General features: G+C 53.3%; 1 protein-coding gene across 4 annotated transcripts in view; it reads left to right on the top strand.

Annotated features, from left to right (window-relative positions):
• Positions 1-18,423, top strand: part of PLEKHB1 (pleckstrin homology domain containing B1) — a 36,553-nt gene extending 18,130 nt beyond the window's left edge. For all 4 annotated transcript variants that reach the window (XM_084624735.1, XM_084624737.1, XM_084624738.1 and 1 more), the window contains exons 6-7: positions 13,742-13,844; positions 17,343-18,423. In XM_084624735.1, the coding sequence (XP_084480861.1) occupies positions 13,742-13,844; positions 17,343-17,479 (240 nt within the window). In that variant the 3' untranslated portion in view covers positions 17,480-18,423. The remainder of the gene's footprint in view (positions 1-13,741; positions 13,845-17,342) is intronic.
• Positions 18,424-24,801: the final 6,378 nt, after the last annotated feature.

Genomic DNA, 24,801 nt, shown 5'->3' with positions numbered 1-24,801 from the left:
TTGTCCACCATAACATTGCACAAAATGTTTATTTTTGTGTGTGTGCATGGAACAAAGAAACAGAAGACTGGCTTATTTCATGCTCAGTGTGGCAGGATTTTCCATTGAGCTGGGAAAATTATAGTGAAAGGAAACCTAATTGCACTCCAGTTTCATGAGGACTCCACCATTGAAGAAAATAGTCCATCACACAGTAGCTACTGCTGGTCCAACAGAAGTCTAAGGCCTTACCTACACTTAAAGTGTAGATGCTATTGTTGTACTGGAAAACCTTCCTAGCGTAGACACAGCTTATACTGGCAACAAAGGGCTCTTGCCAGCATGGCTTATACTGGTTCCCTGAGCAAAATAAGTTGTAAAGCATTCATGCCGATATAACTGCATCTACACTTGGGCTTTTTGGCTGGCTTAAAAATGTCTTAAAAAACACCCCCCCACCCCCACCCCCCTTCACAGATGTTACTATTCTGGCAAAGAGTTTCTGGAGATGGCTAGAGAAACACATTAGGACATTCGTTTAGTGGATCAAATCCTGGAGAAAGGGTGCATCTTGAGAAGGCTGATAGAGCCCCCACTTCCTCCCTCACCAGCAGGATAGAGTAATTGGAAGGCAAAAGTAGCGTCTCTTTGGTTGATAAGTCTTGGGGAGCTCTATGAAGAGAAGGGTTTTTGTTTTAAGCTTGGTGGCTCCAGTGTTCTCTTGTTTGTATTGTCTGAACCCACAGAGTTGAGTGCCACTGGCAAATAACATTGCCAAGTGATGCTGGGGGAGAATAGTGCTGCTAAGAGCATAGGGAGAGCGTAAATGCTGTCACGCTGCTGGTCTGACAGCCATTCATAAAGCTAAGATTCTCTGGTGAGGAAACGCTGCTAATTGGGGGTGGAATTAGCAATAACTTTTTGAATTGACCTCTTCAAATGAACTTGTTTACTGGATTTATCACAAAGAAGGGAAATGGGAGGATCCTCTTCGTTGTGCTGGAGAATAAATTGGAGATGTCCTTCAAAACACAATGGCTGGAGCCTGGGAGCCCTGCCTCCTGTTGCTGCTCCATAGACATGTTTCTTGGAGCACAGAAGATTCTCAAGGGTTCTTCTTGCTTTCTGCTATTGTACAAATTCTTTTTGAAAAAGATCAATAGCTAAGGGAATCCTTGGGAAATGTGAATGTATACGAATGAGTGAGTCCAGAGGAGATGCAGCGTTAAGGGAACTGGCTAACAAATTTATCAGACCGCTGTTGGGTTGTTTTGTTTTTTTGAAAGCCACAGGGAATTGGCAAAAGCAACTCTTCCAAGAGGAACCTAGCACGATCCTGGCAATTAGCCTATCTTCTATCCCCAGGAAAATAACAAAATCTGATATTAAGAAAATTGCTAAATACCTTAGGCCAAATCCCATGGTCCTTTCAATGGGAATTTTGACCGAATGAAAAAGGAATGAGCCTTTGACTCCTAGGGGATAACAGAACCATGAGCAATAGGCAGGCTGGGTGAAGTCAATAGGGCCAAGATTTCACCCAATATGCTTATAATGACTCGATCCTGCAAAGACTTAAGGAGGAACTCCTGAAATCTAATCCCGCCTCTGCTACTCACTTGTTCTGTGGCCTTGGGCAAGTCCTTTCTCCTCTCTGTAGTTCAACTTCCCCTCCTGTAAAATGGGGGTGATGACAGCTCCCTCTGGGAATGAATTAATGTCCGTAAAGCATGTGGAAGGTGTAAAATGCTATGCTATGTATGTGGTGAATATTGTTAGTGGGAGTCTGCAGTGCATCAATGGGGCATCCTGGAGACCCCTGGACATGTTGTGTGACAATTGCTTTATGATATAGACAGATCGATACTGTGGTAAAACGGAGCCTAAACAATCAGCCTAAAGAGAACAGAAGAGCGAAGCCAATGTGTGCCGGGGGACGCACCTCTACCCTGTTTAAGACCAATCTCAAGCCTGTGGTGAAGTTTGGCTACCTAGAGCATACGCAGCCCCAGCATACCACAGTTGCTGATGAGGCCACCCATCATATAGCCAAGACCTGCACTGCATTTGCAATGCTGTCGCACCACCTACGGAACGATAGGGGTGATGAAATTAGCACTAATCGAAATATCTGTCGGGCAGTCGGGCTGACAGTGCTTCTGTAGGGTTGTGAGACATGGACAACGTATGGTTGCTGCGTTAGGAAACCTGTCCGTTCCATAGGCGCTGTCTTAGGTGTGTTTTGCATGGTCAAATGGTGGGACAAGATTCCCAATATGAAAATCCTTAATTGTCACCGGATGTCTTGCTTTCAAAGCATGCTCTTTAAAGCTCAGCTGCGTTAGCCTTAGCATCTCATTCATGCGGCCAATTCAAGGCTACCCTAACCCTCTGTGGTCAGCTAAAGAGAGGCACCTGTTCTTTATGGTGGCTGGTAGAAACGCTATAAAGACACACTGAAGTCAAATTTGAAAGCATGTGTCAGAGCTGGGCCATGGGTGGCCAGCGTGTGCTAATCAGGGACCAAGTTGTGATCAGGAGACCTGTGGCGGAGTGGAGAATGATCCAGGTCAGGATAGCAGGAAGTCAGGGGCAGGCACCAAGTTGCAGGCAGGAGGTAAATAGCGGAGTCAGGGATGAACCGGGGTCAGGAGCTGGAGTCACAGTAAGGCAAGGTCTGGAGAAGAAGCAAGCAGGCAATCTGCATCATTGCTCAAACAGCTCCCTGTGATGGCTTCCGGGTTTATAGACTGGCATGGGCCAATCAGAGTGCTGGGGAGGAGGGTGCCACTCAGTCCCCACTGGGTGGTATTTCCTGCAGTGCCTAGCTTCACAGGGCTCCCCAACGGAAACCGAGCTTGAGCACCCGGTGGCGATGCAGAGGCATCCGCGACAGTGGCCCAGCACCTTCATGGTCCCTGGTTCTAGCCCCTCAGGTGCCTACAAGCACGTGTCACTGACATGCCACAGCCCCCACCAGAACAAAGTGGCAGCCTATTTGTCACATCCCTGTTAACCACGTAGAAGCGAGGCTCATTTACAGCTTATGTGAGCAGCGCGAAGCAAGGATGCATCAGCCTGCAATGGTCATGGACTGTCTTGTCTGTCCCACATGTAACTGTGTTTGCAGTTCTTGCCTTTGTCTGACCACACATGTGCAGGTTCACCTGTTCTGTTTGCCAAGTCCTTGTAGCGTCTCATCAACATGAAACTCTGTCATCATCAGTCGGAGCCCCCTGAATGGACGCTGCAGGTGGTCCATGTGACTGGAGTAGAAGAGTGAGATGGGAGGGCTGAGGTCCCTTCATAGGTTGTCCATGGTCTCCTGCATAAAGCAAGGGACTGGAAGGTGCATTAGAACCCGGGGCTCCCTGGGCTGCCATGGTCTAGTGGTTAGAACAGGGTACGAGGGGGCAGGAGACTGCAGTTCTGCTCCTTAGTGGTACATGCTGGTCATAGCAAGAGAGAGAGCACATGGCTCATGATTCTCAAGTCCTGGCTCTGCCAACAACTGAACCCAACCATGCCTTGGTTTCCCCCACGGTATAATGGAGAATACTTTTGTCTTGGTTGCTCCTTTCATTTCCTTACCTAGTAATAATAACTACTGTAGACCTGGCCGATGGGGACCGAATGGCTAGGCAGCAGTTCTGCGGAAAAGGACCTAGGGGTGACAGTGGACTAGAAGCTGGATATGAGTCAGCAGTGTGCCCTTGTTGCCAAGAAGGCCAATGGCATTTTGGGATGTATAAGTAGGGGCGTAGCGAGCAGATCGAGGGACGTGATCGTTCCCATCTATTCGACATTGGTGAGGCCTCATCTGGAATACTGTGTCCAGTTTTGGGCCCCACACTTCAAGAAGGATGTGGATAAATTGGAGAGAGTCCAGCGAAGGGCAACAAAAATGATTAGGGGACTGGAACACATGAGTTATGAGGAGAGGCTGAGGGAGCTGGGATTGTTTAGCCTGCAGAAGAGAAGAATGAGGGGGGATTTGATAGCTGCTTTCAACTACCTGAAAGGGGGTTCCAAAGAGGATGGCTCTAGACTGTTCTCAATGGTAGCAGAGGACAGAACGAGGAGTAATGGTCTCAAGTTGCAGTGGGGGAGGTTTAGATTGGATATTAGGAAAAACTTTTTCACTAAGAGGGTGGTGAAACACTGGAATGCGTTACCTAGGGAGGTGGTAGAATCTCCTTCCTTAGAGGTTTTTAAGGTCAGGCTTGACAAAGCCCTGGCTGGGATGATTTAACTGGGAATTGGTCCTGCTTTGAGCAGGGGGTTGGACTAGATGACCTTCTGGGGTCCCTTCCAACCCTGATATTCTATGATTCTATGATCCTTGTTGTGTCTTGCCCCACTAGCCCTTGGTTGGGGGCGGGGAGGTGTTTTGGAGGGGCACTGGAGCTGTGTTTCCCCATGGCTGTGACTCCTCCTCTTCCAGTCTTCTCCCTCTCTGCCTGGTGGAGGCAGGGGCTGCAGGTTAACACGTGGGATGACAGCGAATTTGAGAGCTGTTAGAAGAGGCTAGTTCCCATTGTCTCCAGTTCACTCCGGAACAAAATGAGCCAGCCCTGATGAGGAAGGAGCTGTTAGCATCTTTAATGTGGGGAATCCAGCAGCAAGGAAACAGAAGTCTCCTGGTAGCTGGGCTGGGAAGAAAGAGACGTTTGCTGCTGAGCTGGCGCATGCTGGGGATCAATGGTTGACCCTAGCAGGGCTTTTTTGGAGAGGGGCCTGAAGCTATGTTTGCAGCAGATAATGAGTTTTCCTATGTTCAGTCACACAGTGGAAGCGAAGGCAAAGGGACACAGGGAGGAAGCAGCCAAGTGCTGTGGCTAGGAGAAGGCAGAGCTTTCTGCACTGTTGGAAGGCAGCTCTAAGTTACAAGCCTGCAACACCTCTTAGCTGAGGATCTTGCAGGCAGGTGGATGTCAGTATCATCCCCATTTTACAGAAGAGGCACAGAGAGGGTTAAGTGACCTGCTCAAGGCCACACAGCAAGTCAGTGACAGTGCTGGGGGGAAAACCCAGGAGTCTGAGTCTTCTGCCTGTCCTAGCCACATGCGCTCTGAACTGGTGATGCAGACCATGTGTGCATCCTCGCTACACCCTGGGAGGTGCGGCAGGGCTGTTATCCCCATTGTACAGATGGGGAACTGAGGCACAGAGAGACTTGCCCAAGATTCCCTGTACCACTAGGAAATGATCTAATGCTGTGATGCTTACATTGGAGACCCAGAGAGCAGGAGTGTCTCAAACCTGGGCTGACAGAGATGAATTAAAGGAGAGCATCAATTGAATTGAAGGAGAGTGTGCATCAAAGTGAATAAGAACGTGAGGCAGATAACCTTTGGTTGTCTCTTCCCCTCCCCCCCCCGAACCCCCCAGCACACTCGATCTAATTGTGTATTGAGCGAGATGAATGGGAGAAGGAGATTAAAACACAGGTGACTGGTGCACAAAAGCCAGTGTGGGCTGTGTGAGGCTGATCAGTGTATTGATTTATGCTGCGCATCTTGGAGCTTGAGGGCGGAAGGGTGTTGTCCTGTTGCTCTGTCCCATCCCATCCCTGGCTCTCTCAAGGTCAGGCATCCAGGGGCATGGTGCTGCATGGGGAAAGGGAAACGGGTTATTTCCTTTGTCTTCCTGGAACTCAGGGAAAGACAAGTAAGTGGGTGGGTGGGGGTGGGGAGGGGTGATTCTTCTCTGGGTTTGTTCTTGGATTAAATGACCTCTGTCTCTGCACAAGGTCATCTGCTCCTGCCGCTCTCTGGCCTGGGCTGTGACACATGGATGCGCTTTGCTTCTGAAGTGCAACGTCCTCACTGCCCCGTGCAGTCTCCCATCACACACAGGAGCAAAGACTAGAAGGTTGAGGGTAAAGGCAGGCTCTCATTTCACACAGACCTTGTCAAGATAAAAAGCCTGCCTCCACATTGCTGGCCCTCCCTGCTTCAAACACACACCTGGATTTCTGCCAAAACCAGGCCTGGCGTCGGTGGGCCTTGGGCCCCGGCCTTCCCAGCTTGTACACACAAGAGGGACGCAAGAGATTTTAATTGCCTTGCCATGCTCTGGCCTCTCTCCCTGGCCTGACCTCTTTGCATCAGCACTGAGCAAAGGCCCACTTTGAAGCTGCCTCTTCAGCAGAGGAGCTGCTAATTAGGCCCTGTCCTGCTGGGTGTGTGAAGTGACTTGGTTCACTCCAGCCAGGCAGGCTAATAAACAAGAGCTGGATTCTCCTCCTGGCTAGGAGGTTCCAGGCCGGGGTCTATCAGGGCCCAATGGCCGTGTTTGATAGTTGGTTGTTCGTATTGAAACCCGTTAGCCTGGCACGTGACCACTAGCCATGAGGAGAAAGAGACTGTTCTACTCTTTTGAGTTCAGCAGAGAGAGGGCAACTTCAGGGGAGCTCCAAGGCCATGGCTGGGCATTGATTTCTGTCCGAGCTCAGAGTCCAGTTTGCTGCTCGGTGGCAAGTTCAGGGCCCTGAACGGTGGCTTCCCCTGCAGCCCGAGCGGATTGGGAGGAGAGCAAATGGCGGAGGGTCTGACACCCTGCAGCAGACTCCTCCCAAGTGGGGGCGGCTGCAGCTGAGGCTTCCAAAACTTGTTTGACTCGTGACTTGTTTTTGGTTTTTTTGGCCTGTTTTAAGATGTCCAGGTTAGGCCTTGTCCACTACACCCGCTACCCCGTTGGGCGGTCCCGTGACCAGGCGCTAGCTCCCTGCTGTAGTTAAAATATCGTCAGTCTTACAGCACTGTGAGGATGGACCTTTGAGCCGTGTTCCCAAGCTTTGCTGCGGCTCTGCTGAGTTCTAAGGCCCCGATTGTGAGAGACACAGACCCAGGGAGTGGGGCCCCAAATGCCTATAAGCCAGCTTTTGTGCCTTACAAATTCTGGCCTTAGGCAGGTGCTTGCCCAGCCCCCAGCATAAATTAGAGCAGCCTCGGGGGCTACCTGAACTTGTGGTGACTTTGAACAGGCCACCGTGGGCTACTCTGCCTATAAGAGCTGGACCTGAGAATGCTTTGGTCATATTCCTCCCCTTATATATCCCAGTAAACCAAGATGTAGGCGCATTCCAGCTGCTCTGTGTCTGCCTGGGAATCCCCCCAACCCCACCACCACCGCTGGTGGCTGGTTAAACCAACTGTGCGGCCCCTAAATGGCAGCTCAGCTAAGGGGCTACAGCAGAGCCCAGAATTGGGGGCCTAAGCGTATAGTCCTGTTTACACCACCAGACTTAGTTGAGGGGCCCCGTGTCCTAACCCGGGCCCCGGACACCACAGCTAGCCTATGGGACCTGTGCATGCAGCTGAAAGCTAAAGTTCCACGAGTGGAATGAGTTTGGGAGGTCTTAGCCACACCGGCCCTGCTTTTGTTGGCGGGACCCTGCTGGAGCGCAGTGACTCGGCCCTTTGCTTTGAATGGATCCCCTAGCAGCGAATGGCAGGCGTTTGCAGTGCAGATGGAATCTCCTCCCTGGACCCTTGTCTTAGGGCAGGAGGATGCTGAATTCACGATGTTTCCTTGAGATGGGACTAAAATCCCTTCCCCGTGGCTCCCCATACATTAGAAGGGTAAGCGTGTTCCCAGAGCACAGCCGCGCACCAGCTGCAGCCTTCCCTTTCTTTGTGTCTGTAATATTGATGTGGTGCTTGGTGCAGGCTGGCTCAGAAACCCCTTCCTCTCCAGCACCACTGCTTTTGCCTCCTCAAATCCTCCTTGTTCTCAAGGACGTCAATGCCCCCAAAACATCTGCTGCAGGATCGTGGAGAAGGAAGATTTAAGGGGGTTGGAGGGGTGTGTGTGTGTGAGAGACTTAAAATTCACCCCTTCGTGCTTTCTTGTGTTTTATTGCTACAGTCCCCTCAGCCCCAGTTGCACCAGGGAATGCAGGAATATTTATTAGAGGTATTACAGTAGTACCTAGAGGCCCTGTTGCGCCAGGCACTGTACGACCTCAGAGTAAGGAGCAGCCGCCGCCCTGGAGAGCTTACTGTCTACATAACCCAGCCAGGTAACAGGTGGAGGAAGGACGGATTATCTCCCCCATTTTACAGCTGGGGCATTGAGGCGTTGGTTAGGCTAAGTGACTTGCCCAAGGTCACAGAGGGATTCTGTGGCAGAGCAGGCAAATGAAGCCAGGATCTGTTTGTCAGAGTGGCTGAGCACCCTTTCCTCCTACTGACAGCAGGCCTGGGATGGCTCCAGCTGGGCACCCAGAATCAGAGGCTAGTTCAGTATGTTTGGGCCTTAATGACTTTCCCGAAATTTCACAGCAGGCCGGAACCGGGAACAGAACCATGCTCTCCAGACTGCCCTTGTTCCTGTGTCACGGCTGCTCTCGGGCTTGGGCCATGACGATGCAGGAGCAGGCAGACTGTGCTGGACCCCATGGAGGAAGCAGCCAGCCCCAGTGGGGCCCTGAGGTGCCTACACGGCCGCTCCTGTGGGGAGAGATGTAGAGGATTTAAACTGACCCGATGAATGGGCTGTAGGAGGAGAGAGCAGCCTGGTATACAGGCGGGTGTAGCAGCGCGGGCAGCCCCTGAACAACGCAGCCCTATGATAGACCGCTGCCTCTGTGCTAAAGCCACCCACCCAGTGGCCTGCCTCTCCTGCAGCTCACCAGTCAGGCCCTGTGATAGCCACCCCGTAGGGAGGCCATTCGATGGGGGCACAGCAGTGCCATTAAGTGGCCACTCACCAACTCCACCAGTTGCCTGGCAGCATCTCCCCAGTCAGCAGGAAACCTGTCCGGCTCGGCCACGAATGGCTTCGTTTCCCAGCTTGGCCTTTTAATACCATTCTGCCCCTGCAGGCTGTGTAGACAGCGAGTCCTGTTTGAAGGTTGCAGGGCAGGGGGAGGCCAGGCTGGGCCGGGGCTCCATCCTGAAGCCCTCTGCTGGCTCCATCCTGTGCGATTCTACACCCACATGGAGGGAAGGCGTGTCTGTCAGCCACGCCTGCCTTGCATGGTGGCCTATGCTCTGTACAAGGGGAGTGTTTTGTGCCAATCGTTAATGCCAGGCATTGCTGTGCGCTGATCATTGGCAGAACAGGCAGCAGGCATGCTGGTTTCCCCAACGCTGCCCTGGGGTGAGAAGCTAGACTAGCCTCCAGCCCCTTGGTCGGAGATCGTCCGTTCCCCTTTGGTCCATCTGGCACTGACGTACACCCTCTCGCAGGTGCCCTGGTATTGCCCCTCCCTGGCACGCTCCATACTAGCCAGTTCTGGGACCTGACCCTCCCGTAGGGCAGGGGCTGAGGACATTCGTTCCTCTCCATTACCTGCTGTCTGTGGCTCCCGGGCAGCAAGACCAGCCCATAGTCTGTGGCGAGGGCTACCCACGGACAATGAGATTCTTTACTGGCACCCGGCCCCTGCGGTATGAGCCACTTGAGCCATGTCCGTGAACCACTGAGTCTAGCCCATGGGGAAGGATGGGGCAGGGCATTTTAAGGAGGTGGGAGGGAGGCAGCTGCTGGCAATATGGGATTCCTTTTGATGCATCCCAGCTTGAGGTTCGGGGGATGGCTCTGGCCATGTGTTTCCATGGGGATGCCATTCACCTCCTGTCTCAAACCTCTGCTTTCTAATCATATTTTCCCCTGGTTGAATTATTCACTGAGTCACCCCCCTCCCCCTCCCCAAGCTGGGGGGCCTGGAGGTGGCCAGGTCATTGCATGGGTTCTCGCCTCGGCCACATTTCACTCTGGACTATTGTTCGCTCCCACTGAGTGCTCCATAAAGCAGTGGTCTCCAAACTTTTTGGCTCTCGCACCCCCAGGGTAAAGACGGGAAGACCTGCCGCAGATGCGCTGCCGATGGAAGAAGAACGGAAGACCTGCCGCAGACGCGCCGCCGGAGGGGAACACCAGCCGTGGACGGGCAGAGCTGCTGCCGAAGAAAAGAAACAGCGGAGTGCCGTCTGGCACCCCTTGGGATCATCTTGCGCACCCCCTGGGGTGTGTGCACCCCAGTTTGGAGACCACTGCCACAAAGTCAGTGGCCAGAGGCCGCTGGCAGAGATGCAGTGATCAGTTCCACACCCCAGGGCACCCCGTAAGGTGCTGGGCTCTTGTGCCGCTGGCATGGATGGGGGTTTATTGCTGCCTGAGTTTCACAAAGAAAGGTACTGGCCAGTGGGCTGAATCAAAGTGCAGTGCTGCTCCCGGGGTAGCCCAGCTAACCCCGCAGTGCCTGAGCAGAGCACTCCAGCACCTGGTAATGGAGGGGCGGGAGTGCAGTCTTGTAATTAGGGCACAAGACAGGGACTCTGGGCGCTCTGCTCTGCCACAGCCTCCCTGTGTGACCCTGAGCACGTCGTTTGGTCTCCATTGCCCATCCGGGCTGCTGCAGACTCGCCATCTGTACAATGGGGATAATACGATTGCCTGTCTCCCACCCTTTGCTGAATTAATAATGAAAATGTTGTAGCCAAGCCCTGGCTATTAGAAACCAGGGTGAGAGCGAACATGGGGCAGGCAGCCACATCTCCCCACTGTGGGGCTCTTACACCCTCTTCTGAGACATCCGCTACTGGCCGCTGTCACAGACCGGCCTCTGGATCAGATAACTGCTGGGTCTGATCCAGGCTGGCCCTCCCTGTGTCCTTTGTCTTCTCTGGCTAGACTGCTTGCACTTTGGGGCAGAGCCTCTCCCTCGGTGTATGTACAGCCCCTGGCACAGTGGGGCCCCACCCTCAGCAAGCAGCTACTGCAATACCAATAGAGAGAGTAGGTCAGGAGGCCTTTCAGCACCACGGTGCCTGGTTGTCCAGCCATCCCAGGTCGGTGGTGGCTAAGTCTTGTCAGGGTGACTGCTCTGAGAGCTGTATGTGGACTGGTTGGGGAGCTCAGCCCAGCACCTGGTGGACAGCCGCCACCCACACAAATTCACCCCCACAACTGGAGCTAACTGGCAGCCTTGGGGAGAGGCCCAGGACTGATGGGGCCACGGAGTCGGAGCCCTCTCCGAGGCACAGTCCAGGCTGGAGAGGCATCCCCTGCTGTCTGTGTGGATACGGGAGGTTTCCGTCTCCAGGGCCATCAGTCAAGCTCCCACCTCCAGCTCTAACACTCATGCTTGTTGCACTGGCTGTCAGAGGAAAGCGAGCTGCGCTCCACGCACTCGTGCTGTGACCGAGGGATCCCTATGCTGTCCGCAGCCGGCATGTCTCTGCTCCGGAACGCGCGTGTCTGCGTTCGGCCTGGCTGAGGGTTTCGTGCTGTGTCCTCCCATCGCTCGGAACGCTCAGTACGTTACCGGGGCTGGTCGAGGTGACGCTATCTGTGAGGACCCCTGAAGAAATCCAGCTGCTCTCTGAACCCATCTGCTGGAGCCGCGCGTGTAAGAGAAATCAGCACAAACTGCTGGTCACGTTCAGGCTCTGAGCCCTTGGGGTGAGCGGCTGTCTGTGCCGATGGCCAAATCTAATCCATCAGAGGCCTGGCTAAGCCACACGTCCAGCTGGGCCAGGGCACGGTTTCCAACAGGGACCTTACCAGCATCCCTGATTCTGGACAGTCCAAGGACACAGGCGGGAGTTCATCTGTTGGGTTGTGCTTTAATCATCCCTGGAGAGGGCCAGCTTGTAGCCAGGTGCCCTAGCACATTGGCAATGGAGGCCGTTGCCTCAAGCTGTGACTTCACAGCTCTCAACCCTTTGCTGTCACCTCGCTCACATCCAGCTTCCGTCCTTCCTTTAGGCCAAACGTGTGCCCCGCTCAAGCGGCAGGTTTCCTCCCACGCTGGCCCTCGGTACACAGCAGCTGGTTAGGCAGGAATGAAACCCAGCACTCCTGCCTCTCAGGCCCATCCTCAGTCCACTCGACCACACGCAGCACCAGTAGCTAGTGCTGTGTGCTTTGCTGCGGCCTGTTGGGCCAGTAACACAGGGCACAACCGTTTCTTGCACGTGTGATTTGTTCGTGGGGGGTGCGCCCCTTCAGACTGCAGTGTACCTAGTGTGGCCTCTTCACGCATTGACTGTTTTAGGCCCTGATCCTGCCCCTCTTAATGGGGAATTTTCCCGTTGGCTCCAGCTGGCGGTTTTAGCTGCACTGCAGCATGTGTAGAGATAACAGCTAGTTTTAATCAAGTCAGATCAAAGCTAGCTCGAGTAACAATAGCAGGGGCAGCTGCCCAGACTCGCCTTGCCCGCCCGGCACCCTGGGTACATCACGCCTCCGGCTTGCAGAGTAGACGCACCCTCAGGTCTCGGGGCCCTTCTGCGGGACGTCTGTAAATCAGTCTGAAGGAGAGCGGAACCATTTAAAACCAGTTTAAGCTCTCACATCATTAACAGCCTCCCTGAGCAGACTCCCGAGGTACAAATAAATACATTTTAATAGGAGGCACAGAGCAGAGAGCTGCTAATCTGCATTAATTCCTCTCCTGAGGCTTCAGCCGCAGAAATGAGCAATTCAATACAGATCAAATGCCCAGGACAGACTGGGGGAGATGGGTTCTGCAGAGGGCTGTGCACAGAAACCCCAGCAGGAAATCTGGGCTGCAGCAGCAGCATTCGCTCGCTCTTGCTGCACGTCTGGTTGCTGGAGGACATTTTGTTAAGCACACGCTGCAGCTGAGGCTGATGATTGGATGCTGTGTGCTTTTCAAACATGGGGCGGGGGGTGCATGAGAGAGAGAGAGACTCACCCACCTGAGCTGGGGTTGTGTTGCCCCCTGAATTCTTTCTTCCCAGTAGTGCAAGTGTGTTCCCCAGAGAGCTGGGTTCTAGGCCCAGCTCTGGCAGTAGCCTGCTCAGTGACCTTGGGCAAGTCTGTTCTTGTTCCTGTGCCTCAGTTTCCCCTCCTGACCTTTGTCTATTTAGACTAAATTTTTTGTGGCAAGGACTGTCTCTTACTATGTGTACCTTCAGTGCCTGGTATAAGGGGGCCTTGATCTCAGCTGGGGCCTCGAGGGCTTACCATAATTGGCCAAGTGAAGCGCGATCCTACATTCAGCCGCAATGGGGTCAGTTTGGATGTAACAATAAGTTTTGAATGCTACAGCCAATCAATTGTAAGATTTCAGGGAACATGCTAGGCCTCAGTGAGCAGAACCCTGTTGAGTTTGATGCAAAATGGAAAAACCGGATGAAAGAAATGCGGGAGACACAGAGCCCCTGGCATCTGGTTAGCAGAGCTAGCAGCTTTAGCCAGGTCTGTAATTGTCTAGAAAGCAAAGAACCAGTTGATGGCACCGTTAACATCTTCCAGCATAACAAGACCCCCAGCTGACCCCTCAGCTAAGCTCTGCCCGTCATCCCAATAGGGTTAAAAATGTTGGCACCCTGAATGACTTATCTGCCAGACAGAAGGAAAAGAAATAAGAATGGTGGGGGGAAAGGGGAATCAGGGCCGCTGGCACTGGGCAGGAAATGGGGGACCCTGGTAGGGGGGAGAGAGAAATGGGGGGGGTCACAGCCCCTGGCATGAGGGAGGAGGTGGGATGGAAGGGAGCTTGTGGGGGAATGGAGAGATCAAAGGAACCCTGATGTGGGCAGTGAGCTTGGCCTACAGAAGCAATGCAGCGTGCCACCATCCGATGTAAAGATAGTTCCCAGGGGTCCAGATACTGGGGCGTTGGGGTTTGTAGAATTACTGGTGACAGGAGCAAGTTTGGAAAGACGTCCATGCCCTGCCATGCTGCAAACGCTATTGACCATGAGGGTGAGGCAGAGTCAGGAGCAGGTGGCAAGGCATCACCGTTGGGTCTAACATCTGTGTTGCCCTCCTCGTGTAGGTCCATATGTACAACCCGTATGACGACTATTACCAGACAGTTCCCTTGGACTCCCACCAGACCATGTACGTCAGCTCGGGATACTATGGCAACCAGTACGGAGGTATGTGTTTCCCCATCATGGCCTCCCCACAGCCCACACTGTTGGGGGGGCCCCAATGAGGCGGGGGGTTAGCAACCGGCCAGGATCCAGAGGGCTGCACCCAGCCTGCAGGAAACGGAGCAGATTTAGACACCCGTGTTATTTACTTGACAGGTGTTCAGATTTCAACCTCTAGAGCGCAGGGCCCATTTACACCCCAGCCAGTCAAGCCACAGTATCATTCTTATTAATTTACTGAGGGTTTTGCTTATTTCTGTGCATAAAGCAGAAGAGGACGCTTAATTCCTTCAGGAAATACATTTCTTGAGTTTTGTAACTCTAGGTAGAATTCAATTCTGTGCCTAGCTTCACCAGGAAAGGACAAAAGGTCACAGCTCATTAGTTACTTGGCATCATCTCTTAAAGCTAAAATGGGACAGTTTATAAAGAAGCCAATATTTTTTTTAATTTAAAAATTAAATTCCTACAGTAGTCTAGCACTGGTCCAAATTGCATTGCACAGCAGCGCTGCTGCAGACTTCTGGGCCATTCCTGGAGTCATTTGCAAAACATTATATTCCCTTCACGTATTTAATGTAACATAAATGCGTTGAATTTACTGCTTGCAAAAGGTGCTGGATGGACACTTCCTGCTTTTGAAAGGTGCTGAGATACCATGGTGGTGGACACCAGCATCAGAACCTCATTACAGTCCCTTCTGGCCTTAAAATCTATGGGGCCAGATTTTTAAAGGGATTTAGGCCCCTAGAGACGCAGGTAGAGGCCCATTGAACATCCTGCCAGGCTCCTCTCTGCATCGTTAGGCACCTAACTACCTTGGAAATCTGGCCCTATGAACCTAGACAGACAGGACTAGAGACTGATGCTCTGTCTGTTTCCTAATGGGTAACAGCTGCTGCCTCACCCTGGCCCAATATCGACCATCTCATAGGAAGGGAGAGGAGTTCATTCTGTGTAGTCCTTGGCCTCTCTGCTCTGGCTGCCAACAGGGACACCAGTTAGTTCCAGGTGTGGACTGGCCTGAGACCCAGCAAATGCAGTGCACAGAGGCCGCTGACTGGGCAAGGCTGTTCTTCAGTAGCTGGGTGGGTGCTGGATGTGGGGCTGGTGAGGCTGGATGGTACTGGCATGGGGACCAGTGCTGGGCAGGGGCTGAAAACTGAGGTTTATTGGTCCTGGGAGGGGGCTGGCTGGGGGGGCTGGGATGTGCCGGCCTTGGGTGGGTGGTCTGGGGTGGAGGGTGATGCTGGGGTTTTTATTGGCACTGGAAGTGGGGGCTGCCTGAGACTTACTGGTGCTGGATGAGGGATTTGTGTTTGTAGTCTGGGTTGGGGGGCTGGTTGAGGCAGAGAGGCTGGCTGGGGGGTTACTGGTGCTGAGAGGGGATTAGCTGGGGGGTTACTGTGCTGGCTGAGGGTCTGGCTTGGGGGTTACTGGTGCTGGCTGAGGGGGATTGCTGCGGGGATACTGGTGCTGAGAGGGGATTAGCTGGGGGGTTACTGGTGCTGGCTGAGGGGGATTGCTGGGGGGGTACTGGTGCTGAGAGGGGATTAGCTGGGGGGTTACTGGTGCTGGCAGAGGGTCTGGCTTGGGGGTTACTGGTGCTGGGAATGTGGCCTGGGTTGGATGGCTGGTGCTGGCAGTGGAGACTGGCTGGGGAAGGAGTTAGTGATGCTGGGAGGGGGTTGCCCCAGAGTGTGACTGGTACTGGGAGGGGCAGCTGGATGGGGGGTTACTGGTGCTGGCAGTGAAGACTCGCTGAGGAGTTACAGATGCTGGATTTGGGGCTAGCTGGGGGGTGTTACTGGGGCTAGGGACTGGGCTGGGGATCGGGCTGAGGGATAATACTGGGGCTGGGGGGGGGAATCCATCTGGGGGTGCTACTGGGCCCGGGACAGGGGACCAGGATGGGGATGCTGCTGGGGCTGGGATGAGGGATCGGGCTGTGGCTGGGACGGGGGATCGGGCTGTGGGGGAGTGACTGGGGCTGGGATGGGGGAATCGGGTCGGGGGGTTGCTGGGGCTGGGACGGGGGATCAGGCTGGGATGGGGGATTGGGCTTGGAGGTGTTACTGAGTAGCTAAGCCAGAGAAGCAGGGATGTTCCATGGGACGTTGTTTCAGAATTAACCCCCTGCCAAGCAGTGGGCAGCTGCCGCTTTCTCTCCTCCAGGCTGAAGGGTCCCAGGATCCGCTGCCCTGGAGCCAGTGTGCTAGTCTGAGAGCAGAGGGAAGCTGTGGCTAGGACACATGACCGACTGGGGGCGGGCGGGGGGGTGTAGCAGCTTCCCATCAGAGCCTGAGCTTGTCAGACATTTACAGGAGCCAAATCCCTGGGTGCCCGGCTGCTCCCCCTCCCGTCGAGCCACATCCCTAATGATAGGGTGACATCTGGTGGCACCAACCTGGAACTGCCTTGGCTGCACCCGCGACTTCGGAGCCAAGCTGTCACAGCCTGGATGCAGATGGGCTCTTGGCTCGCCACAGCAGTGCAGGGGGCCAGCCCTGAATGGCCTGGGACCTCTGGCAGGGGTGGATCTGCACAGGGCTCAGGCAGCCGTCCCTGTCCCTGTCCCTGCCGGAAGGAAGGATGCAGGCCCTGCAGTGGGAATATACATCTTAAATTAAAGCTGTTTCCTCATCTCTGGCAGGAACCTGGAGGTGGAGAGGCCGCATGCCCTGCCTCAGGGCGAGCCGCGCTCTGAAGCGCGGCATCTGTGCAGCTCAGAGGGGTGCTGTGTCACGGCAAGCCCAGGTCCTGCTTGGTCCTATCATGGGCATGTTAACCCGCCCGCCATCAGGGAATCTGGCCCCTGGCTTGCCCAGCTGGGAGATTCCAGACTCGCACCAGGCAGTACCTGAGCAGCGGACCCAGCTCTGGGGTGGTGCGTGAGGCAACACAGCTGTACACACACAAGGCCCCGCGGAAGCTCAGAGCCAAGAGCTCCTGGCTTACGTCTCCTGGGCAGCTGGTTCCTGCAGAAAGTGCGTTTATGCTTTCCTGATTATTAGAGCAACTGGTTCACTTGATTGGCTTATTCAGAAGTGGAAGAGAGGTGTTGCCTTTGTTTTGTTCAAGGCTCAGTCACCATGGCTTGTGTGCGCGCTACCGCACCCTGCTGGGTGGAAACAAATACTGCACTGTGTGTCATAAGCCCTATATTGCTCACTGCTCCAGGAGATTGTCAGCTCAAGCAGGAAGGACACACCCTCACAGTTTAACTAGCCAAGCAAGCAATGCATCACGAACCCTGCCCAGGCTCTCATCAAATGCCCCAAAGCAGAACCCAGGTCTCCCCCTGTCCCCCAGCAGCTCAGATCACACCGTACCCTGGTGTTGAGAGCGAGAAGCAGCGCTCCCCAGGTCCTGGTGAAGTCCCTGCGTAAGCTCGGTGCTGCTGTAGGTTCACTCCTCTTGCACAGGGCTGCAGGAACAATGGTGTCCCTGGGCGCCCTCCTCCATGTTCACCCTGCATCTCCTTTTGTCTTTGCCCCTCAGCACCTGGAGTGACTCATGTGATTGTCCGCGAGGACCCCTACCGCGTGTCGGGAGACCAGATGGCTTTGGGCCTGCTGGCTGGTGCCGCCACCGGGGCCGCCCTGGGATCCTTCATGTGGATGCCGTGCTGGTTCTAGGAACTCACTCGCCTGCGGGACGCCTCTGCACCAAGCGCTTGACCGAGAAGTTTGGGTTCCCTCCAGGAGGCCTGCGGGGCGATGCCCTATAACATAGATCGTTGTAAGGTTCCCCTCCCATCCCCAATGAGTCTGCACTTTGCTTGGCGTGCCTGACTAGGTGCATTGGTGGCATAAATTTTCCTTTGCCTCCTAACCCAGCAGTCATTAAATTTTCTGATCACTCAACACACTCCAGATGCCCCTGGCCCACACTGACCTAGGCACTGTGCCTGCCCAACCAGACCTTGACCAGGGCCAAGCAGAGAGCGCTGCAGAGACCTCCGGTACCTCCCAGCGTCGTCTCCTACTCCGAAATGACAGCTTCTGCTCCTGGCCCTCCTCTGAAGAGAGGGACAGAGGAGGTGAGCACGGAGCCAGATCCTTAGCTGGTGTAGGAGGATTTAATTCCACTGATGTCAGTACAGTGATGCTAGCTTACGCCAGCTGAGAATCCTGTCTCGATTGGCCCATGGGTTTCAGATCCCTGTAGCGTACAGGCCAGTGCTGTGTAAGTTGCAGATGTTTTATACGTTGCGTTTACAAGAAATCCTCCTTGGACTTAAATAGGAAGTATAAGGAAACAGCCCCTTTCCTATGTAGCAGCCCCCCTCAGGTGTGTAACATATATAGAACATGTGCCTGACAAGCTGTGTAAAGGAAACACAGAAGTCATCCCATTGTGGGGAGAGGGGGCCAGGGTATTTTAGTTTAGACGTGATTCTATATGGTCCAGTGCACAGTGAAGAGCAATCGGCAAAGTCTACAGCGTATTTCACACCACCTGTAAAACGTACTTGGACATGAGCCACGCGAATCCTTCTGTGTCATATTTACACCAGCGCATGTTGATGCTTACCCAGCGTCTGTTACACTCCACTCACCTATTAAAAAGATACGACTCACTCGCTAAGTGTATGACGCCCTCTGTCCTTCCCCCACGGTGCTTTGTGCTGGGGCTGGCCTGTTGGTTAGCGCCCAGTCCCTTCTTCCCCCTACGGTCTATCCCTCAGCCCCATCTCTTGCTCTCTGAGCTGCCGGGGCTGAGAATACCACCCCCAGGCGACAGGACAAGGGAGGTCTTTGTGGCAACCCTGTGGTGGACCCCCAAAGCGCTAGGCCATGAAGGGGATCGCTGCCACACAGGTCACTGCCAGCAGGAGGATTCGGGAGGAGCGTGAAGTTCAGCCCTTTCACGGGCTCATGGCCAATGCTCAGGCCATGCCAGGGCCCCATGCTGCTCAACTCTTACTCCCCCTTCAAGGCGGCAGGACAGTGAGTGAATAGGACGTGGCAGGCACAAGCCATGCCCCTCCCATTGGCCCGGTTCCAGCCACTTCTAGATGGTTTCTGCTTTTCACTACAGCCTGCACTGGGGGTGCCTGACTATACGGCCAATTCCACACGTGGCTGCTTGAGCCCCCAGACTGACCACCTGCTAGGAGCAATGCCCCTGGTTTGACCCCAGGACACGAAGAGGGAAAGCAGCTGCAGAATAGATTGGCCCAGGCTGGGATGAATGGGAGGAAGAAATTATACCTATTTTATGCCATGTGCAAGGGTGCCCATTCTCTGCCCACCCTTGGGAGTGGGTACACGCAAGAGTGGAGGGCAGTATGCCCAATCTGTGCCCAGTGGCAGAACTTGGTACATGCAAGGGTGAGGGGGGCAGTATGCCCATTGTGCAGCCACGGGCAGGAGTGGGTGTGCACAAGGGTGGGGGGGCAGTATGCCCATTCTGTGCCCACCTGTATTCCAAGAGGCAGGCAGACACCATGTAAATTGCTGAGGGAAAACAGGCTGTTTTCCCATCTCTCCTAGCAGATCTGTGGGTGGCAAGGGGCAGTTTTTACACCCCACAGGGTTTCTAGGAACCCAGTGCAATCCAGTAGCAGGCATTAACCCTAGCCGTTTCCCGTGCACTGTCTGGTACTGTGTTGTAACCCCCGTTGCTCACTGATATTGGCACGTCCAGAACCACCCAGGGTGTTGTCTGTGAAGCGTTCTGTGATGCCGCTGTACATCTGAAGCGCTGCAGAAATGAAACACGACCCTCTAGTAACAGTGACGCCTGCAAACGCACCTCGCCCCTGTGTGGTTGGTGGCTTCAGCAGTGCTGATGCGTCTGGCCTGAGGCATTGCTCCCAGAGGGGGAGTTGTGTTATGAGTGTGGGGCTAAACCCCCAGTGGGATTCTATTTTAAAGAGCCCCTCTAAGGATATCAGGGATAACAGTGGAGACAGACCATGGGCCAGATTCTGACCTTGTTTGCCCTACTGTCAGACAGCAGCAGCAGCTCCATTGACTTCAAAGGCGTGACCTGGGTTTACCCCAGTGAAAGCTAAAGCATCACATGACCTTATCTGGTGTAGTGGAGAAAGGTGCCGGCCAGTAGCTCAGCACCGTTCTCATTCAGCTGCTGTGAGGGCTTTTCCCCAAGGATAACTGACAGAATTGTTTACAATTCAACAAGTGATTTCCTTATGTGCATTAGGTAAGAGTGCACCTGCAGACAGGGTTAAGGGGATGAGCAATCAGCCTTAGCCACACTGTCCATTTCAGAGACTGCGAGGTATTTACTGTGCTGCTAAAGGGACACAGAAAACATAAACCATGTACTTAAAGACAGCCCTTGTGTCTGTTACTAATAGCTTAGCTCAGTGGCAGCCAGGGGTACACGTACCCGTAGGAGTATGCAGAGATCGTCCAGGGGTACATCAACTCATCTAGTTACTTGCCTAATTTTACAACAGGCTACATAAAAAGCACTCACGAAGTCCATACAAACTAAAATTTCATACAGACAAAATGCAACAGTCAGCAATTGTTCAGTAACAGTGTGGCTATGACACATGTATTTTTATGTCTGCTTGTGTAAGCAAGTAATTTTTAAGTAAGGTGAAATTTAGGGTAGGTAAGACAAATCAGACTCCTGAAAGGAGTACAGTAGTCTGGAAAGGTTGAAAGCCACTGGTTTAAGATGATTTAAATTGCAAGGCTGTTAAGACCCACTCCTGCTTTCGTCAGCAGTGCTGGTCTCCATCAGCTGACTCAGGCTTGCAGAGATGTAAAATTGCAGTGTAGACATTCAGGCTCGGGCAGGATCCTGGGCTCTGAGATGCCATGCAAGATGGGAGGATGTTTGCCCAACCTGGGCCCTGAAGCTGGACTGGTCAGTTTCACATCGTGTTTCTGGTCACTTTCCCTTTCTGGTTGTCTTGCCCTAGCACAAAGCTGCGTGCTGGGGTGCAAATGCTGCAGGGGACGGTTTCCATAAATAGGAGAAAACAATTTGGTCACATATTAAAAAAAAAACCCTGAAAATGTTCCTGCTCATTCAGTTTTGTAACAAGCCCATTCAGATCCAATTGAAGGCTTCAATTCTAGCTCGACCTGCGCAATGGAGGCTAAGAGGGCACAGGGCACGGATTTTCCACTCTCCTCCCTTGCAGGTTGCCAGCAGTATGTGGCCAGGGGCACCCTTGAGTCCAGAGGGTGGGGAATGGCTAGTGCTCCATGGCCTCAAGGGGGTGTGGCCAACTGGGTTGTGGGCATGGCAGCACCTGCAATCACTGGGTGGAAAGAGCAAAGTACTATCCTGCCTGTATCTACCCTGTGCAGGGATAATGCCCCAGAGCATCGCTGCTTGGCTGGGCTGCTGGGGCTGCCTAGTCAGCACTCCAGAGGAACAAGGGCACGGTTTGGCCCTAAAAGGAGTTGACAGCGACCCTGCTAAGTGTATTTGCTTCTGTGAATACTGGCGATGTGGTAGGAATGGGGGGAACCCTAACAACAGGCATGGGGGCTGACTGAGAAGAGAAGAGGGGGTTTTGCTGTCTGTCTCCTGCGTTTGTTTGATGTAGCCACCAGCCATCCCCTCCAGGTGTCTTCTGACCTGGTTTGGTTCACATTGGTACAGTAGCTGTCCTTAACAGGAGGTTTTAGTGTTTTAATGCTAATATGTCAATGTTCCCTTGCCACTTTTGCTTTCTCCTTTTGTGTGCCGAGGAGCACAGTTTTGTTGTGTGACTGTTGCTATAAATCCACTAATGTAGATTTTGAAAATAAAGGCTATTTAGATCAAATAAAGGTGGTTCTTCACTACTCTGTGTATAATCTGTTGCTTTCTTTCCCATATTTAGTGTCTAAGGGGTGGTAGCATTATGGCGAGTTACTAGCTGGTATCATTACAGGAAGTCTTACAACTTCTGTTTGACTGAGCATGTAGGTGACTAGATCTTGGAAGCATGCTTATTGCTAGCAGTGAGGCAGTTCAGAGCTGAGTCTATGGTCAATAAAGCTGAACTCGCTCCGACTGAAATAATTTCTTAACCTGTAGGCAGAAACTCAGCTATGCTCCTGTAAGCAAATCAAAAATACTACATGGCTTCAGAAGCCCCATAAAGAGCAGGGCACTGGAATCCGCTGTAGCCAAGCTGCCCAGGATGAACTGGGGAAGTATGCACCCCACGGGGGAATGGATGGAATTGAAGCTTGCAGAACTCCTTTAGGAAAATGCTACTCTCTGCTAATCTGGCTTGGAGAGAGAGGGAGAGGCATTTCTAATACTTGGTATGAATGGGCCAAAGCCCTGCCTCATCCTCAACAGAGCACACTGTCCCCAAAACAGCACCCATGCTCATTCCCCGCCTGCTTCATTGGTAACTCAAGACCAGTGAGCTTCAGCATAGGCTCCCTCCGTGAGCTTGCCTGCCTTGAAGTGTTCATCCAGGACCTGCCCAGGCCCAGCTCCTGCTCTCTAGAGAGCCCCTCCTACATCCATGAAATGCTGGGGGAGTTAAACTCCAAGTCAGTAGAGCGCCAGTAACGTGTGGCAGGGCCGTTCAGCGGAAGAGCTGGTTCCGTTCAGATGGCTAAATCTTCTGAAGAGATGAGGGCATCGCAGCAAGGGGGTCTCAACTTGGAGGTTGTGAACAGATGTTGGGGTCATGACCTCCCCCCGCCCTCTCCGTATTGCTGGGGGATGGCAGGGGGTCCAGGCTGGAAAAGGTTGAGAACTACACTTAATCTTACGACAGGTTGGAGGAAGGCTACTAATGTTACTGCCTTCGCGCTCCCCCCGGGGCAGAAAGCATTTGAGAGCGTAGTAGTCCTCAGTAGGCCTTAGGCACATGCTGAAGTGCTGTCCTGCATAGGGACACTTGTCTGATTCAGGGCCATAGTTTGTCTGACAACCATTCTGTAAATGCAGCAGCTGCCCATAGGAAATACCCGCACAAGGTAAAATGAGGCACGGACCACTCAAGAGAGTCATCCAAGGTCACACAATAAGCCAGCAGGCAGACCCTGGGCGTGCTGACCCTGGCCCTACCTGTTCTCCCTCACATAGTTACAGCCTTAAGTGTCTACCCAGCTGCGTCTCTCTCCGCTCACCCCCCATACCCATCTTCATACGTGGCTGGACAGGTGAAAGGCTTGGAGCTACTGGCTCAGCTTCCTCCTTGGGTGCCATTCCACTGGCTCCCCTGCATAGCTTTGCCCCGTCACTTCAGCTGATGTGTAGGAAATTGACAGGCTGGTTTATTTGTTTCGATGGGGGCAGAAAGCAGAATGGGAACAGGCAGAGCAGACCCTGGGGAGGGAGGCTGAAGATCTTCTTGGCCTGCCTGTGATGAAAGCACTGCTCACTGCAGCGAGAGACCACACGAATCAAAGGCTCAGAGACCGATGTTGCAGCTGCTCTTAGGGTTTAAGTATTCGGCCATCCGAAGCTGGTAGCTGCCAAACCTCAGCACAGTCAGAAGCTGCCACCTGCGTGTAATGGTAATAGCCTGTTTCTCAGCAGAGAGGAGGAGCTGGGATGGCTCTGCAGAGCCCGGAGTGGGCTGGTTCCTGCTGCTTTGCCATGCCCCTCACTACCAACGCGTGAGCCCTGGAAGTGTGAGCAGGCTCTGAATGGAAGGTGAGCAGAACCCTGGGGCCTGGCTTTAGATTAGAAATCTCTGCTAAGAGCTGGTCCGGTGCTATGCACCTCTGCTGCAACAGGATGGCAATCGCTTTCCCAAACTTTGATCAGAGGGGGCCAGCTTTTGCAATTCAGGCATGAGAGAGATCAGGGCAAGCTTAGCGCAATACTTAGCTTAGCTCTTACATAGCACTTTTCATCTGGCGGTCTCAGAGCGCTGTACAACGGAAGGTCAGCGTCATTGTCCCCATTTTACAGATGGGGAAAGAGAGGCACAGAGCAATGACATGTTCAAGGGCCATGAGAAACTAGGTCACTAAGGCATTGTCTAGGCTGGATATTTGCCCTGATGTCACCCATCAATGCAACTGTATCAGTGCTAATCCCCACCACAGACAGCTAAGCTATCACACTGATGGCTCTCTCCTACTGGGAACCGGGATAAGCTGTCTCATGGCTAATTGCCATGGAGGTTTGCATTGCTGCTAAGCAGAGGGATGAATCCAGGCAGGTTCCCATCTTAGTCCAGCCCTCGGATCATCATGATTCTTTACAATTACAGTCAGGTTCGGGGATACCCCTATGCGAGGTGCTGTACAGAGAGCTGGGCCATGCCCTTGGGAGCCTACACTGAGCAACAGAGACCACTGAGTGCTGCAAGGCAAAAGACACAAAAGCAAAGTGCTCAGGCTGGCGAGGGGCATGTGCCTTGTTAACTCCACCACAATTGAAAAAAAAATAAAAACTATGTTGATTTCCTAGTCAAGGTACATTAGGCTGAGTGACCAAGTGATGTTCACGTCCTACCGTTTCCAGTTGGGCTCCCATCTAGTTTTTTCCCCACCCTGAACTCCCTCACTTTACGATAAGAAAGGCAGGAAATCTCAAGCTGGATAGAACCCTCTCCTTTAATCAGATTTAAAAGCCCCCTTATGCTAGGGTGACCAGATGCTATCTGGACACCCTCAGCCTTATGCAGGCTGTTCTTTAAAGTACACAGCTCAGCCAGCTTGGCCTACTAAAGAGCCGCTCTAACTCCCAGCAGTGCCCAGAATGAGCCTTGCTGTGTCTCTGGAATATCGGCAGATCTGTGCTACTTCAGAGGATATTTGATAGCCTGCGGGGTCCTTACAGAAAATACCTTGCCAGCTGCCTTCTCTTCATTATGGGAGGGAGATGTCCTAGGGATGTAGGTTCCACGACCACCACTCCCAAGAGGAGGAGACAGGTGGTGGGGGTCGGGGACTCCCTCCTAAAGGGGATGGACTCCTCTACCTGCCGTCCAGACCGGGAAACTCGAGAAGTATGCTGCTTGCCTGGAGCTAGAATTCAGAATGTGACGGAGTGCCTGCCGAGA

This window comes from Lepidochelys olivacea (genome assembly GCF_965140295.1).
Source record: "Lepidochelys olivacea isolate rLepOli2 genome assembly, chromosome: 1".
In the NCBI taxonomy this organism is placed as follows: Eukaryota; Metazoa; Chordata; order Testudines; family Cheloniidae; genus Lepidochelys; species Lepidochelys olivacea.
The sequence above is the reverse complement of the archived record's forward strand: the minus strand, read 5'-3'. Positions and strand labels throughout refer to the sequence as shown.